The sequence below is a fragment of the Pyxicephalus adspersus genome, chromosome 1 (assembly GCF_032062135.1).
Source record: "Pyxicephalus adspersus chromosome 1, UCB_Pads_2.0, whole genome shotgun sequence".
NCBI classification, from domain to species: domain Eukaryota; kingdom Metazoa; phylum Chordata; class Amphibia; order Anura; family Pyxicephalidae; genus Pyxicephalus; species Pyxicephalus adspersus.
Window position 1 is genome coordinate 17,343,346 of NC_092858.1, and position 17,214 is coordinate 17,360,559.

Consider the following 17,214-nt stretch of genomic DNA (forward strand, 5'->3'; position numbering starts at 1 on the left):
TTCTCTTAGTGAATGATTATTTTTAAGATTTAGTTAATTTTAAAAGTTAATTTCTCTGACAGATTCACTTTAAGATAAATAATGCTTCAGACAAAACATTTCTGAATGTCATGTAATGTGTCTATGCTGAATTCCAAGTTGTAGACTTACTAACATTCAAATGTTCCATCCTCTGAGGTAATGGAATTGCACGACAATCAAAAAAACACCATGCAGACTGTCAAATATATTCACTGCCACTTCTCAACTGTCTTCACACGCCTCGCTTTATAGGTATATAAACTTTTCAGCTTGAAAACTTTCCCTGGCCCGTAAGCAACCAAATTGCAATTCACACCTTCATTCAATGTCACTATCCAGTGCTGCTTCAAATGTGACTGAAGGTCTGGGGGATTAAGACATTCACTTCCAAATGTTTTTTGTTTTTTTTTTTAAAAAAAGAGGAAATGAGTTTAAATGGCAAGTTATGCACCAAATGAAGTACAATGGGTATCTATTCAATTCAGCATAGGATGTCTTGTAACATATACTTTGCTATTTTATAACAAATACGCTGGTAACAAAAAAAAAAACAAATATTGAAAATAAAGAGAACCTACACTCCTCCTGTGTCACTGTCTGTATCTGTCTGTCATTTGCAACCCCTATTTAATGTACAGCGCTGCGTAATATGTTGACACTATATAAAGCAGTGTCCTCTCTACAGAGGTCACCCATAGCTCTTGCTGATTTAGAGCTGGAGCGTGAGTTTTTCTGGTTTGGATAGCCTAAGCAGAGGATGTGTTGAACGACTAGAAAGTGACTTCTGCTTCCCTACAGCATGCTGGCAGGACACAGGATTTTCTAGCCAGGCTGGGGATAGTGTTTTAATTCCCTGAAAAATGTATGTAGCAGATTTTAACTAAATGTTCATTTAGACTTTAAGCCAAGGTGATGCAGAGCTCAAAATGTGCAGAATGCACCTATTAATGGAAAACTATATCTACTAACTGTATCCAATTATCTGGTCAAAACTCAATAATACGTGTAAACTCCTGAACTAAAAGATACCTGTAATTGCAATATATATACATAAATTGTAAATAATGACCTCTTCTGCATGCTGAATAATTATATCTCAGTAAGTAGTCCAGAAAAAGCAAGTCCTGGTCTGCATATTATCTCCTGCATAGTCCAGCTGTTGGAGTAATATGACAGCCAGGAAGCTAGAAATGTTTGGTAGAAATCAGCAATGGCAACTAGGTCATTTCTAATTACACAGGAGCCCAGGTAGAGTTCCAGAACAACTCCAGTCCTAAAATTCCAATGTTTTGTATCCAACATAATTCATTTCAGCAGCATCCAATTGTATAATAGCTCACAAGCCCATTGAAGTCCATTCTAAAACTGTGATCTTATTCAGACATAGGGAATATGATCCATAGCAAATAATCAATAAACTGGTTGTTATGTGTTTCTTTACTCCACTGCTCTTTATATCTTTTTACATGTATGTATTTATATATGTATTGAGCTACATGTTGTCTTCCTAGACATTAAAATAACACAGACAATACAAAAGTAGTGAATAGCTTACCTTGGCAGAGAGCTGGGAATAGTTGCTACTGGTCAATGTACTTTCTCCTATGTGGAAAACAATGTGGAAGAAAATTAACACAGCTGCAAAAAAATGCCTCATCTTTTATATGAAGTAAAGTCAGAATCGCCTGAAAACACTGCAAACTCCAGATGCTGGAGCTGGGAATGCTGGAAGTTTAATTGTAGACACTGAGCCAGCAGCACTGCCTGGATCTGATGATGAGAATTACTGTCTCATTTGGGAAGCCCGCAGCTTCTTTGAAATCCTAAATAGATCCACTTGCTATTAATTAGTTTGGTGTCATTAAAAAAATGGCAGCTATTGTAAATGTGTGTGGATTGTTATTATGTCATTTTATTATTTTACACAGTCTTGGCAATGGCCAGGATTGCTGAGGTTGTGCAAAGTAAATGTTCAGCCCACCCAAAGCTGATTACGTCGGTGGGTACTGTCACAGTAAATCTGCTGATTGCTTTTTTTGGGGTCTCTAACATTCCAGATCTTCTTGCTGGAGATCCTTCCTCATCAGGAAACTAAAGGAAAGAAAATTGATGCTTTTACTCAGAGCAACCTATCGGTTTCATTAAATTAAAATCTTATTGGGGTAACTGCTCCGTTTGTTCTAGCTTTTGTAATTAATTTTCACAAAGTTCTAAATCTTTACTTTTATTCCCTTTTTCTCGCCAAGGTTCAATTTTGCTAGGGTGTCAGCAAACATTCTTTGACATTTGTCTAATTTAACTATGTACACCCAAGAATATGTTCCAATGGAAACCCATTGCTAAGGTAAATAGCAGGAGGAGTCCCATGTGGCAATTCATTTAAAGGGGCGGTACCACTCCAAAAAAACACCAGCCAATGGGAACAATGCCCATTGTGTAAATTATTAACTCACCAGCAGCTAGATTTCTAGCAGGCAGCATTCCAATTGCCTGGTGGCCTCATATATTCTCTGCATGTTAAATAACTATATGGCGGTCACTTTGATACATTAGACCTGATTTATTAAAGCTCTCCAAGACTGGACAGGATACACTTTTTATCAGTGAACCTTGGTGATTCAGCAAACCTGGAATGAATCTGGTGTAGAATTCAAAACATTTGCTTTGCCTTCAAATCCCTCCACAGTTATTGTCCCACTTACATTTCTGACCTGGTAAGAAAATACTCCCCCAGCTGCTCTCTCGGCTCCTCCAATGACCTACTAATGACTTCCTCACTCATAACCTCATCACACGCACGGCTACAAGACTTTTCTAGAGCTGTCCTGACTCTCTGGAATGGTCTTCCTCGTCCTATTCGGCTTGCCCCTACTTTCTGCTAATTTAAAAGAGAACTCAAAACTCATCCTTCCAAACTTGCCTACCCATCTTCTTCTGTCTCTACATCTCTACCGTCACTACTACATATTTCCCCTCCTATTGTGTGTAAATTCCCCCACCTACTAGATTGTAAGCTCTTCAGGGCAGGGTCCTCTCCCCCTGTATCACTGTCTGTATTACTGCATAAAATGTTGGCACTATATAAATCCTGTTTATTAATAATAATAGTAATAATAATAAGTAGCAAATGACTTTGAAGAACTGCATTTCAGATTTGCTGGATCACCCAGGTTCACTGATGAAAGTGAATCTTCTCCAGCCTTAGAGAACTTTAATAAATCAGGCTCACTGGCTTTAGGGCTTTTAGGGAACACTCACAGCTTTCCAATTATAAACCACAATTACTTGTACCTTCCCCAGTACAACATTCTCACTTTCTATTGCTGCCCTGTTCAATATTTAGGAACAAAGAGAAATACACAGAACTATTGGGTATGGATAAATGTGACACAATCCCCCTCCTCACAATAAACACCTTCTGCTTGGTGGCTGACCCAGCATTATCACAGGAAGACAAGGCTGCTGGCTGAGAACCTTGGAGCCCTGAACACGCAGACCTGCAAGTACCTATCAGCTTCAGATGAGAAGCAGGAAGACAGCGAAAAAAGAGAGGGAGGGAAGGATAATGGCAAAAAAAGGGAAGAATTGAAATGGGGGCACACTAGTAAATTTGGCCAGCACCCACTTTTTCTCCCCCATTCATTTGATAATCCTCCTCTATATTGCGGTCCCAGTATATTGCAAGTTTTTATTTTGAACATAACTAGGTTTTGTAAATACTTTAGTTACTGCCCCAAAAAAATAACCATAGGCTACCCTACTATACAATACTGTACGGTACATACAGTACTCATTATAAATGTGATATTTTTATCAATTTACCCAAAATTCCTCTCACTAAATGATTGCAAATGAAAAGAGTGTAAGTGTGGGGGGTAATTTACATTATAAACAATCAACAAAAAGCAATTGGGTGTGGCATCCGTGTATCATAGATTTTTGTTTATCACAGGTGGTTTTGGAACGTAACCCCTGCGATAAATGGGGGACTACTGTAACTCAGCAGCTCAGCTCGCCCATCCAGTATCCATTTTATTATTATTATTATTATTAATAATAATAAACAGGATTTATATGGCGTCAACATATTATGCAGCGCTGTACATTAAATAGAGATTGCAAATGACAGACAAACACAGACAGTGACAGGAGGAGGAGAGGACCCTGCCCTGAAGAGCTTACAATCTAATAGGTGGGGGAATTTACACACAATAGGAGGGGGATATGTAGTGGTGGGAAGTAGTGAGGGTTTAGCAGACAGAAGAAGATGGGTGGGCAAACTTGAAAAAATGGGTTTTGAGTTCTCTTTTAAATGAGCAGAAAGTAGGAGCAAGCCGAAAAGGATGAGGAAGACCATTCCAAAGAGTTGGGGCAGCTCTAGAGAAGTCTTGTATCCGTGCGTGTGATGAGGTTATGAGTGAGGAAGTCATTAGTAGGTCATTGGAAGAGCGGAGAGAGTGGATGGGGGGTTTGTTTTAGCAGGTCAGAAAGGTACAAGCTTAGCTCCCCCATTCAGCATCCTTCCATTCTGCAATAGAAACACAGAACAGGTGAGATGAGCTATGAGAGAAGGATATGAAGGGCTGTAAGTAAATATTTGACTTTTTATAACAAATGATTAAATATAGTCCACAAATAAAACACACAACACGTATAGGTCCCTGACAGGGCGGCAACTGCAGTGACTGAGCACTAGGGAGCGCACCATACAATCACCACATACGGTACAAGAGAACCCTGCACACGTGACAGCACCCAGGCGCGGCTTCTGTGCACTCGGAGATGACGTCTGAGAAGAGGCGTGGCTAATGTGCCTAGCAACCGAAGCTTACTCCCTGGCTACAAGATGGAGAGAATACACTGACAGCTAGCAGAGGAGACCGGGGGCCGTGTAACCGGAGAGGAACCGGACACCGAGCCATGGAGGACTGACACCGGAACATTGTGTCCTAGTGCTGTACACCGAGCCTCATGGATAGTCACCTGAGTGGTGACCTGTATGGTGGATCTGTGCCCTGTGCACCATTGCTGGATATGGACCCCCTGCAGCCCCAGACCATGAATATTATAATAGAGAATACTTTATAGAGGTATAGCACGTGAGCTGGCAATAACTCCCTACAGACATTATCATTTATTTACATTTCATATAGAATACCTCATGTAGCAAGTCACTGATCTGTGCCCTACTGCTGTATATATCACCCCTGTATACTGCCTGTAGTAATTACCCCCTGCATTGATAATTACCCCAACACTGGGCATCACTTCCATACACAGATCTCAACTCACATTGACAGATCTGTCCCTATACAATGATGGCTGCTGTGCTTTTATATTAATGATCTGTGTTGTACCCTGACCTATATACTCTGCCCTATATACCCCAAACTATATACCCTAAATTATAAACCCTGCCCTATATACCCTAAACTATAAACCCTGCCCTATATACCCTGCACCCTTCATCAACGCCCCTCCCCTGTCCCACGTGCACCCCTCTACACCTTAAACACACCACCCCTCATCCCCATCAACACTCTTCCAATCTGTGATCTGCAGACCCCATTACATTTCCTTGAATCTTTTACTTTGTAACAATTGTTTCTGTGGCTGCCATAAAACCGATCACTTGCAATATAAAAAATTTAAATATATAAATAGATATGTAATATAAAAACAAGTTTAAATATAAGAGTACATTACTAAAACCCCTTTATATAGAAGCCTCAGAACATTTAAATGAATGTTGATTTTTTTTTTTACATTTTATTTATAAACATTTAATCCCCTTGCAGATCACCTGTCCTAAGTTTGTAATTCATTTTGTTCAGTGACATTTGTTTTGTCACCCTTATTACACATTACCACCTCCAAGCTATAGAAACATGTCATTATCACCCCATTAACACCTTACCCTGGTCATGTGCCCCCAACACATCTCTGACATCCAGCACCCAGCCAGCCATTATCTGTAGCACTTAGCATTTCATTAGCACCTCATTATCAGGGAGTATTTATTTTATCACTTTGCTGTTCTCTTTGATTTACACATCTCTGACCTGTCTTCAGCCTTATTTACACCTTGCTTATTGCTGGGACTTTATATACCTCAAGGACACACATTGATCTTTGAACATTTTGAACACAGCTTGTTGCTCTTCAATTTGGTTGTCAAAAATTTTGCTGATGAGAAGAAACTTTGCCTTTTGTTATTAAGATGCTGCAAGGGACAGTCATGCAGGACCAGAGGACTATATCTTACTCGTATCCTTTTCAGAAGATGCATGGTGGTTCTAATGGACCTGTTGTCTTGCAGGGTATGCTGGTATCTGTAGTTCAGCAAGAGGTAATCTATTACAAACTTCAGGATGGTGTTTGCAGCTGCTTCTGTGGTTGAGAGATTTTTTTATTATATGCTGTGCAATTTTTTCTAAATAGTATTTTCAACTACCTTAAAACCTTGTCACACGCACAACTTTTCTAGAGCTGCCCCGACTCTCGGGAATGGTCTTTCTTGAGCTATTCAGCTTGCTTCTACTTTCTGCTCATTTAAAAGAGCTCACAAAACCCATTTCTTGAAACCCTCACTACTTACCAACAATCCATATCTCCCCTCCTATTGTGTGATACTTCCCCCACCTCCTAGATTGTAAGCTCTTTGGGGCAGGGTCCTCTCCTCCTCAGGTGTCACTGTCTGTATTCGTCATTTGCAACCCCTGTTTAATGTACAGTGCTGCATAATATGTTGGTGCTATATTTAATAATGTTCATTAATAATAATAATTATTATTAATTATTATTAATATTATTATTATTATTAAGATTGACATTCAAATAATCCTATAACTAATGATAATTTCTTTATTGAAAAGATTGTTGGAAGGAAAAAAGCCTTTTTTGCTGAAACCATTGCCTGGATCCATTCTGCCCAAAAATCTTTTTAAAATTATCTCTAGAAAAGCACTTTTTTTTATCAATATAGGGATTATTTTACCTAGTGGGTAGCATAGGGCTGACAGGATTATGATTACATTTGTTCATGCAGCAGGAAAGTGGCCACTTATTGAGCATTATTTATTAAACCTCTCCAAGGCTGGACAGGATACACTTTCATCAGTGAACCTGGGTGATCCTGCAAACCTGGATTGGATTACTTAAAAGTCATTTGCTAACAAATGTTTTCTATCCTGGACCAGATCAATTCCAGGTTTGCTGGATCACCCAGGTTTACTGATGAAAGTGAAATCTTCTCCAGCCTTGGTGTGCTTTAATAATCCAGGCCCATTGTATCATGGCAAACAGCAATTGTTAATCCACTTGCACCCCTTTCAGGTAACTTGCTGCTTCCTGCCTATGTAAAGGTCTCCATCCCTTCTGGAGCACTAAAGCAGAACTAAAATTGTGCAACTCACTTGGCCTGTTCCATTGCAGGGAATATTTCTCTTTCTTCTCTTCCTGCCATCTTGATTGGCCTGGTCGGGATGACGAAACTCATTTATTCCCAGCACATGTAGGGGAAGCCAGGAATGCCGACTATACTGACAACCAAAGATGACGCTGTGCATGTGCAGCTCAGCTTTTTGCCAGAAAACTGGAGCGATCAGGCAAGTAAGAGAGGGTATTGCAGAAGGGGCATCGCTTATTTCTATTTGTGATAATGGCCTGCCCTGGATTCTTAAAAGTACAACTTTAATTCTGCTTATGGACCGAATTGCTTCACTAATTGCTTCACAATTTCCCCAAGCTGTAGTTATATTTTTATTGTATTATGAACAAACCATGTTATGTTTTATTTCTAATTGCCACGTGTTTAGTTAAATAAAATAATGAATTATATTCATTTACAGTATTTCGCAGCTCAACAAATTAGACAGTGCAAACATCTGTGTGTTACAGAGGGATTTCTGGAAGTAAGTTATTGGTATTCTGCATTTACACTTATAACGGTGTATAGAGCAACCATTCTCAAACAGGGTTCTGTAGAATCCCAGAGTTCCTCCAGAGGTTGCTTGGGGTTCCTTGGTCTGTGGCCAATTGACGTCCCATTTAATGATGCCTGCATAGCTCTGGGACCAGCAGCACTTGGTAGACCCAGCTTTATGACTCTAGTGATGTTTTAGTTGTTTAAAGGGTTGGTCTTCTAGCCGCCACTGTAGGGAGGAACGTCTTTACTCCTGAGGAACCCTTGAAATAATTTTCAGGTGTCAGGGAACTCCCTGCTAAAATCATTTTAATTAGGGTCAGTAAGGGGAAAGAAACTGGAGGTCTGGATAAGTTATACATTGATAAAGGAAGACAAAATGAAAGGATGAAACCTAACGTGGATCAATTTATATAGGGAATGTCTCTCGATTCCAGTAGTTGCATTCTGCTTCAGTTGAGAGGACATGTACTCCAAATAGGGAGGTTGTTTATATGTACAAGGAGTATGGGAGTGGTCGTCAAGGCAAAAAACTTATCCAGACCTCCATTGATATTGATTGTGAAATTCTACCCTTCTTGAACCCTTTCTATAAGGAATTTTTTCTTCAACAACCTTTATAAATCTTCTCAGGATACATGAGTCAGTGAGCGCCCCAACAATTATGGCTGTCTGAACCCATAAAAAGCACCTCAATAATTCTTTATTTGGGTCTACACCCTACTATTGATATACATATATTGCTTTTATTCTTGATTGGGCACACTATCAACACTGTAATGCAGTGGTCTCTGTTATCCCCTGAAGAAGTCCACAAGGGCGAAATGCGTCGGGAAGAGACTCAATTTCTCTGTCTCTTTGATTCCTGATACACATTTGTAAAAACTATGTTGAAGGATTTAGTGTGTTAACCTCTGTTACTCCCATTTTTTATGTTTTTTATAATTTTTGTATATTTTATAAAAGTGATTTTTTTAATTTCATACAATACCTAAAAGTTTTTCTGTGCCGCAAGCAGCCTACTGTTCTGTCCTTACATTTTCTCACCCCTACAGATACCCAAAAAGATCATTGGTGTCCGGTACATTGATCTGAGAGGTACAAATTGCTTAGTGATCAAGCAACTCCCATCTGGAGGAACCCCTGGTGGAGAAACACAGCTCTAGAACTAGGATGTAAGGACAGCAGCATCCTAAGAACTCATTTCCATATTCTTGACAAAAAAGTTATTCTATGGGGCAATTGGTAAATCGGCTAATATAAAATTCATTTTAACAGCTGGATGTTCAGTTTATATGAAAAGGTCCTGTTTTGTAAATATAATCATGTTTTATTTAGAATCCCTTGTATCCAAATGTCATGGTAAACATTGCACTTTTCCTTAACCATGTTTATCACAAGAAATATCAAAACACAGCTGGAAATAGACTGGGAAGAAGAACGGCGAGCTCTGCAGGAAGAACAGAAAATAATTAGACAACGTGCACAAAAATTGTCGGTTGAGACAAATCGACGAAGGAAGTAAGTTTTTTTTTTCTTTTTTTTTCTACCAGATTAATGGTTGTGTGTAGTATAGCAAAATCCTAAAAATTAAAAACAGAAATATTACATGATTGCTAGATATAGTGAAAGAAGTAAGTGTACTTCATGGAAATTGTTGAAGATTTTTTTTAACATATTTAAACAACCAAACATTAGATGTTCATAAAAAGCTATGTACACACACCACAAAATCGGTTCCCAAGAGGAATGGTTGACATGTGTACAGCAGTCCCATCAACGTTCATTGATCCACCAAGGTGGATAGATGAATGACCTATTGGAAATGACCACTGTTTACTCTTATGGAGAACACTATGGGGTGCTGCTTGCTCATCCGCCTCCCCTCTTTTCCATAGAATGGTGCTGTGTGTACAGCATTTATTCACCTGTCACTGGAAACAAGCACAAACAATAGTTTTCAGTGACAATTCTCTAACAGCCATCAGGCATCTGCACAGGTCTTAACTGTGCCTACAGATAAATGTTATATATAAGATTAAAATAAAAACACATACAATTGACATGGTGTATTCATTCTCAAATTTGTTATGTAGAAAAAATAAAACCCCACATATGTCACCACTTCACACTCATTAAAGTGGACACAAACTCTGTTTTTTTTAACATAAAAGGATAGACAACCCTTTTATATAAAGTAAAAATGTTTTTCTTTTTTTTTAACAACCTTTTTGGGGACTGGGAGTGCAAAGCGTCCTGGGAAACCCACGTCACACATCATGGGAGGCTCCTGGCTGCTCGTTCTGCTCATGCTTAACATCAGGCATGCGCAGAAGGGCCATTTTCCTACACTGAGGGAAATGGGATGCTGATCTCACACATGCTCACTGAGATCGGCACTCTTTTTTTTCCCCCTTTACAGCAGGCTACCTCACCTGATCTCACACCTGCAGAGTGTGAGATCGGGTGATGTAGCCAGAAGAAAGCTGAAGATGGCGGCATTCCAGGACAACATGGGACCCAATCAAGGAAAGCTTCAGCGCGATCTGGGGGTATCTGCAGAATTAAAGGTATGATTTTTTTTATTTGTCATTTAGGTGCCAGTAATAGGAACAATGGGGAGCATGGGCATATAACCTGCCTTATTTAAATTCAGATATTGAAAGTTTGTCATTCTCTTTGCTGCTGATGTTAGTGGTGTCATGTTAGAGAGAGCTGTTTAGGGCCCTCAAAAAATTGTGAATGAGTTCAGTAAGGAATGTAAAAACATAAATCGTTGGAACTCAATCATTCCAGGAAAGGGATTTACGTGAGGCACAGATTTAAAATGACTTCCAATTTGTCCAGAAATATTTACTGTACTGTTTAATACTAAAATACGTCTCTGAGAACCAAGAAATTATATCATGGGATCTGGATAATCCTCTTGCAACAGTCTGTGTGAAAGTGCATGTATCTAAAATCAGATAATCAGAAATAGCACCAATTAAAACTGAATGGTAGGCTTGCTTGGAAAAAAACTTTTATTGTCCAAAACAAACATTAGAGCAAGACTACATATTGTCATGGAACATACAGGCCAGGACATCTAAGCAATGTGCTGTGAACTGATGAATCAAAGGCAGAGTTGTTTGTCGATTTCAGAACAACCTCCTACCAATGTTAAGCATAGGGGTGAAAATGTTATGGATTGGGTTAGCTTTGTTGTCTCAGGGTCTGGCCAGCTTGTAGCCATCGAATCAACTATAAAATCTGCATTACATCAAAGAATGCTTAATATGAATGCAATCTTCCCAGAAGTTCAAATTGAAGAAGATATGGATTTTTTTTTAACACAATGATTATTCCAAGTACACTAGCCAGTCTACCAAGGAATTGCTCAAAATTGGGAATGCAGGGTTATGGACTTCCTGGCCAAAGCTCATATTTGAATTGAAATGTCATACATAGGACATGGGAAAAAAAACTGGAGAATATTTACTTACAAAAATGAATTATCAGCTTGCAAGGGATAATTGTCCTAGGTTTGTGAATGCAGTGATAGTTCATGTGCAAAGAAAGCCTAAATAACAGATATGTTCTCTGTACATAGCTGGGAGCTTCATCTCATTTACTAAGCTAAATGATATAACACCCTACAAGAAGATAATTCATTTTGCTATGTGAACCTGATAAATGTATTTAGTAAATCAACCTAAGTGCAACTGAGTTTTGCAAGAAGTCAAAGTCAGACACCGAAAGGAAAGGATCGTGAAAGATCTTTTCCAGCGACAAAAATCTAACGTGTGTATTCAGCCTTGGAGAAGTGATTTCGGCAAATGGGTGTACTCACTTTTTCCACAGCAACCATTATATTTTTTGTTATTTTTGTCCTACTTTATCACCTTCATCTGTAGAAATTGTCTAAATGATTTGATATTTGCTTGTTCAAATATGCTTGTTCAAATATGTTAGTAGTTTCAATGGGGTGCACTTACTTTTTTTTACATTACTATTTACATAACACATTCTGTTGTATTACATTTACAAAGGCAAATTTGACATGTTTTTCCTACCTTCAAATTAGCTTCTTCGCCTCAAGTAGTAATCATTGATGATGACATTCTGTTCTTCTAAACGCTATAAGCCTAGGGGTCATTCTTGATTCTGCCCCTTTGTTGCCTGCACATGTTTGTACACTAAGCATCTTGCGCCTTGAGCTAGGGAAAGTCTATCACTTCTTTCTCTTTTTTCTTTTATGGGTAAAATAACTAAAATGCTGGGGCATTTTGAAATCATATCCAGCCTTGAATATGGTAATTGCCTCATGTAAGGGTTACTGTTACCATTTGTTTTAATTATTGTGGTTTGACTCATATGCCTTTTCTATAGCTTATCCGTACATATTGGCTCCTTATGAGCTACAGAATTACATGCACAGTTCCTGTTTTACCATAGAAATCCCAGGGAAGGACACTTTTGATGTGGGGGCCAAACACAATCAACTAGCTCTTTCATGGTAGGGACAGATTTTTGTGAGTTAGGAAAGCGTACCAAGCAAAGAATATCATGAACCCTCAGTTATTGATGGGCATGTTGAAAGGTGTACCTTGTATGTTTTGACACCTTTCAAAATCTTGCAGCTTACTTTGCGGCTCTTTATTTGGTTTAATGATACTGTAGAGCCCCAATGCAAGTTGTAGCTGAAATACTTTCCTCTATCCGATTCTCTGATTTCAGCGTGTGTCATAGTTTGCAAATCCTATTGACATTTCATTATTGTCAGGATTGGTGCATTGTTACTACTAAGGGACACCGGCTCCAGAGTTGTTATTTTCCCAAAACTACAGTGCTTTATGAGCCAATCTTAACTGTAAAAACACTAAGCAGTGAATCTTACATTCAGTGAAACATTCCCTGGTGGAGAATCAGTTACTGCCATTGAAACAAAGGGACCTGGGTAAATCATCTCCAGGGAATGTTTTAATAAATTTCAGATTCACCGTTTTATATATTTTGCTTCCCTGAGGTCAAGTAAAACTTTTCTGTGGTTAAAGCTCTAGAGTACAGCCTAACTAAACCCACAACTACACACCTATCCCTAATCCCTCTATTCCAATGCAGGGCACTGACTTCTTCCTACTTCTTCACTTTTTAAAGACAATATTCTGCAATTTTGATTGGCCATGCCGCGATGAAGTAACTCTCGTAAAGGCATACAGTTGCTTATTCATTCCCGGCTCGCACAATGGAAGCAAATGCTCAGCTCAGCAAAATCAGAAGATCACCTGTCCCCTTCTGCAAACACCACCTGCCAGAAGCGGGACTTTAGTTCCACTTTAATTTTCCCCCAAAAACTAAGCAACGTTTCTCACAAACAGTCCACCATGGTCCAACATGCCTTCAAGATGACCCTTACCTTCTGTCCTTGTGACAACACTTTCACCAGGAAAATTTTATCCAGGAGTAGGGATACTAGAATCAACCTAATCTCATCTCCCCTAACAAGCCAGGAGATACCAGCAAACAACTAATTATTTCCATTGTTAGTTTCAAATCTTTGGTGATCTTATTTACATCTTGAATACCCAGGTAGATCTCAGAAACCATAAAAAGGTACTACAGTATATATATGCAGTATATGCTTATACTTAACGCATTTTAATAGCTGTATCTGGAGTTTTCCTGTAAGATCTTTGGATTAGCTATATACTCAGGTAATGTAATGATGTTTGGGTGCAATGGGGGAAGTCTGTTCTGATCCCACAGATAAGCTACTGTTGCACATATTAATGGAAAACGTTGTGTTGTCCATGAAAAAAAGTTGTCAAAACATTTGGCATCGCATCTTAAAGTGGGCCTAAACTCAATGTTTTTTTTCTTCACATAAAAGGTTGGACAATCCTTATATATAATATATTAATTAAAAATGTAATTGATTTTTTTTCTAAAAAAGTCTTGATCGCCGGGGAAGCTTTTGTCTTCTCCTACCGCGCATGCTCGATCTTGCATCACGCATGCTCAGTGAGATCGGCTCTCTTTTTTTTTTTTCCCCTTTACAGCGGGCTACGGCAACCCGATCTCGCACCTGCACAGTGCATGATTGGGTAATGTTGCAAGACTGGAAGAGAATAGCAAAGATGGCAGCGCCCGATGCTTCCTGTGCGCTGGGACAATGAAGATTTCTGTAAAGCTACGTACACACTTCCAATTTTTATCGTTGGTAAACGAACGACGAACGATCCTGCACGATATCTGCGAACGATCGTATGGCACCGATCCTGTACAGGAAGTGAGCGAACGTTCGTTCACCGCGCATGCTCAGACCATGGACTATCACTGAACGACCGTACACACGATAGATGGTCAACGATCATCGTCCGATCCGATCCGCCGGTCCGGTCGTTCATTTCCAACGACTATCCTCGTTCGTCGGCGTCGTTGGTTACTTTTTTTAGGAACAATTTTTGGCCAATCGGTCGTTCGTTCGTCGTTCATTTCCAACGATAAAAATTGGAAGTGTGTACGCAGCTTAACGGCGCCGTCGAGGGATTTGCAGGATTAAAGGTAAGTGGGATTTTTTTTTTACTTTTGTTTCCCTTTAAGTGCACAATATTAGGCAGGTGTTTAAAGTAGAACAAAACACTATTTGAACTCACCAGTCCCCATTCTGTCTTGGGTGCCGTCACCTTGATTGGCCGGCTTGGGTTGAGCTTATTCATTCCTTGAAACCACAGGGAGATGTGCCGGGTACCCCAGCAACTAACACCGACCCGCACAAGCTCATGACAGATGAAGAGAGCGATCAGGCAGGTAAGAATGCCTAATGCAGAAGGGACATCACCTGTCCCGGTCTGAAATTAAGTCCTGCCTGACAGTAATTTTTTAAAGTGGGACTTTTGTTCCATTTTAACAGATCTGTTCATTGGTGACGCTAACATTCATGGTATGAACTCTTACGTTTTTAGAGGTGTGGGTCAATCTTTTATACTTGTTTTTATTTTGTGTTTCATGTAAAGGTGTTTTTCTGGTACAAATATCCTTTACCATCCATCCATCCTTTACCAACCATCCTTTTACACATACGGTGTCTGATATGGGAGATATAACTTGAATGGGTTTCCATTCTGATCTCAGAGTTGTGTTTATTTGGCTTGTGTACTGGGTGTATGTCTTGCTCTGACATTACTCTGTAGCATTAACAACACATTAGCTTTATTTGTTTGTCTGTACATCTCCTGTGATTCTGTGGTCAGTTTGATTCATGTGCGTTTTATTCAGTCACTGAATGGCTTGTGACAAGTGTGTGCTGGCATTAATCCATGGTAATGTTTACTGTTTGTCTGAAATGTCTCCTTGGTGTATGGACATGTTTGTCATTCTTTGCTTCTCCAGCTAACCCCCCCTACACCCATGACAAATAACCGTTATCTTTGTACTGAAAAACTTGACCCTTGTCAGACATTCACAACTGTGGGGCTCATTCTCTATGTGTGTTTTAAAAAAAGTGGTGCAAAATTAGAACCCCACCAATCAATTGGGCACAAGAATAAGTAGATTGGTTGCTGTTTGGTAGTAGTAAACATCATTAGTAAACCTTAATCCATCCAGTTAAAGCTGAACAATAGTCAGATGTAAAGGACACATGAATGCAGCTCTATATTTATTATATATTATTATATGTCCGAATGTATATGATTGATTGATTTGATATTTCCTGTGCAGGAGGGTTCATATAGGGAGAGCCAGCACAAGGAGCCAGTCAATTGTGCTCTAGTGCTCATTTACTGATAACAGGAACATACTGATAAGGGAACAGAATGACAGAGAGATAAGCTCATCATTCTGCTATTTCTCCTTTTACTGTCCCATCCCAAGCTGGGCAGGGACAGGGCTTGTAAGTGTTACTTAAATCAGACCTTAACTTAAATTTTTTTCTTTACATAAAAGGGTAGACAACCTTTTTTTTAAGTGCAACAACCCTTTTTTACCTCCCCTTTCAGAATGGGAGAGCAGAGCTTCCCGGAATACATACGTCATGCATCCGGGGGAGGCTGTTGGCTGCTCCTTCTAAGCCCTTTCTTTAATTGGAGAAAAATTGTCAATCTCACACCTGCACAGTGCAAGATTGTGTGATGTACAAAAAATAACCCAGAAGAAGGGTGAAGAAGATGGCGGCACCCAACGCTTCCACTGCACTGGGCCAAAGAAAGATACTGGGACGAAGCGGGAACTAAAGTGTGTTTTTTTTTTTTTTTTGTGTTTAGTTCTGCTTTAAAAAGGAACTGTTTTCGTTGGTGGGTGGTGAGCTTCTGTCATAGGCAGCAAGTTTGCAAAGCATAGCTGCTGGTTATGGCACAGACTTATCTGTGTGTAGCTGCCCTGTAGGGATGGCAGATCCATGATTCCGACATTGGTTCATCCTGTGAAGCTCCCACCTTCACTGCCTCCTCAGTGAACTTCCAAGTGCACGACAATCCTCTTCATCTGTTGGATGGCCACTGATGTTGAATCCCTGTTTCCCAGTGGCTGGCTCTGCATGCCACACCAACACAGACACACCAATACTGAGTGACATATTGCACTGTGCAGTGTAATGAAAAATAAAACAAAAAGCAATCAGGAGCCAGGCTTTATTTTTAATAATTTCTCTTCATAAGCAAAATGGACTTTTTGTATAAACTGCATTGTTCTCCAGGTTTGCAGTCAGTTAGGTCAGGGCATTCATGGGGTAAAGGGTTACCTTAGAATGATATAGTATCTTGTACGGCCTATTGTTACACTAATGCTTTTAGAAAGTATAAACCATTCATTAGTCTTGGGATGCTGAAACCAACACTGTAACATAACAATCGTTTCTTTGCAATTCAGGCTTGTCACTCGTTCGCTATTAATGTAATGGTATTTTGATGATGGTCAGGTGGAGATAATGCACAAATTATTCATATCTTCTTTTTTCCAGTGGGAATGATTAAATAAAACAAATCAAATTTTTTCCAAGTTTGTTTTCAATATATAGAAAAGTAGTTTAACTTTAAACCAGTATTTCCCAACCAGGGTTCCTTGGAACCCCAGGGTATCTCCAGAGGTTACCAGGGGTCCCTTGAGCAATCTGTAAGTATCCTGTTAATTTGCCTGGCCAACAATATAAAGGTTATATTCTTCCTTCTGACCTCCACACTAATGTACTGTAAATTTTGGATATATAAATTTTAGCAGGGGGTTCTGTGAAGACCTGTAAATTTTTTCAAGGGTTACAAATGAACTTCATAGGTATGGAAGGTTCATGA

The 17,214-nt window shown here is 39.4% G+C and overlaps 1 protein-coding gene across 1 annotated transcript in view; it reads left to right on the top strand.

Moving 5' to 3' along the window:
• The first annotated feature begins 4,877 nt into the window (after positions 1 to 4,877).
• The window catches only part of CEP126 (centrosomal protein 126), a 56,445-nt gene continuing 44,108 nt past the window's right edge, over positions 4,878 to 17,214 (top strand). The window contains exons 1-2 of the mRNA XM_072402910.1: positions 4,878 to 6,288; positions 9,347 to 9,466. Coding sequence (XP_072259011.1) covers positions 6,242 to 6,288; positions 9,347 to 9,466 — 167 coding nt within the window. The 5' untranslated portion in view covers positions 4,878 to 6,241. The remainder of the gene's footprint in view (positions 6,289 to 9,346; positions 9,467 to 17,214) is intronic.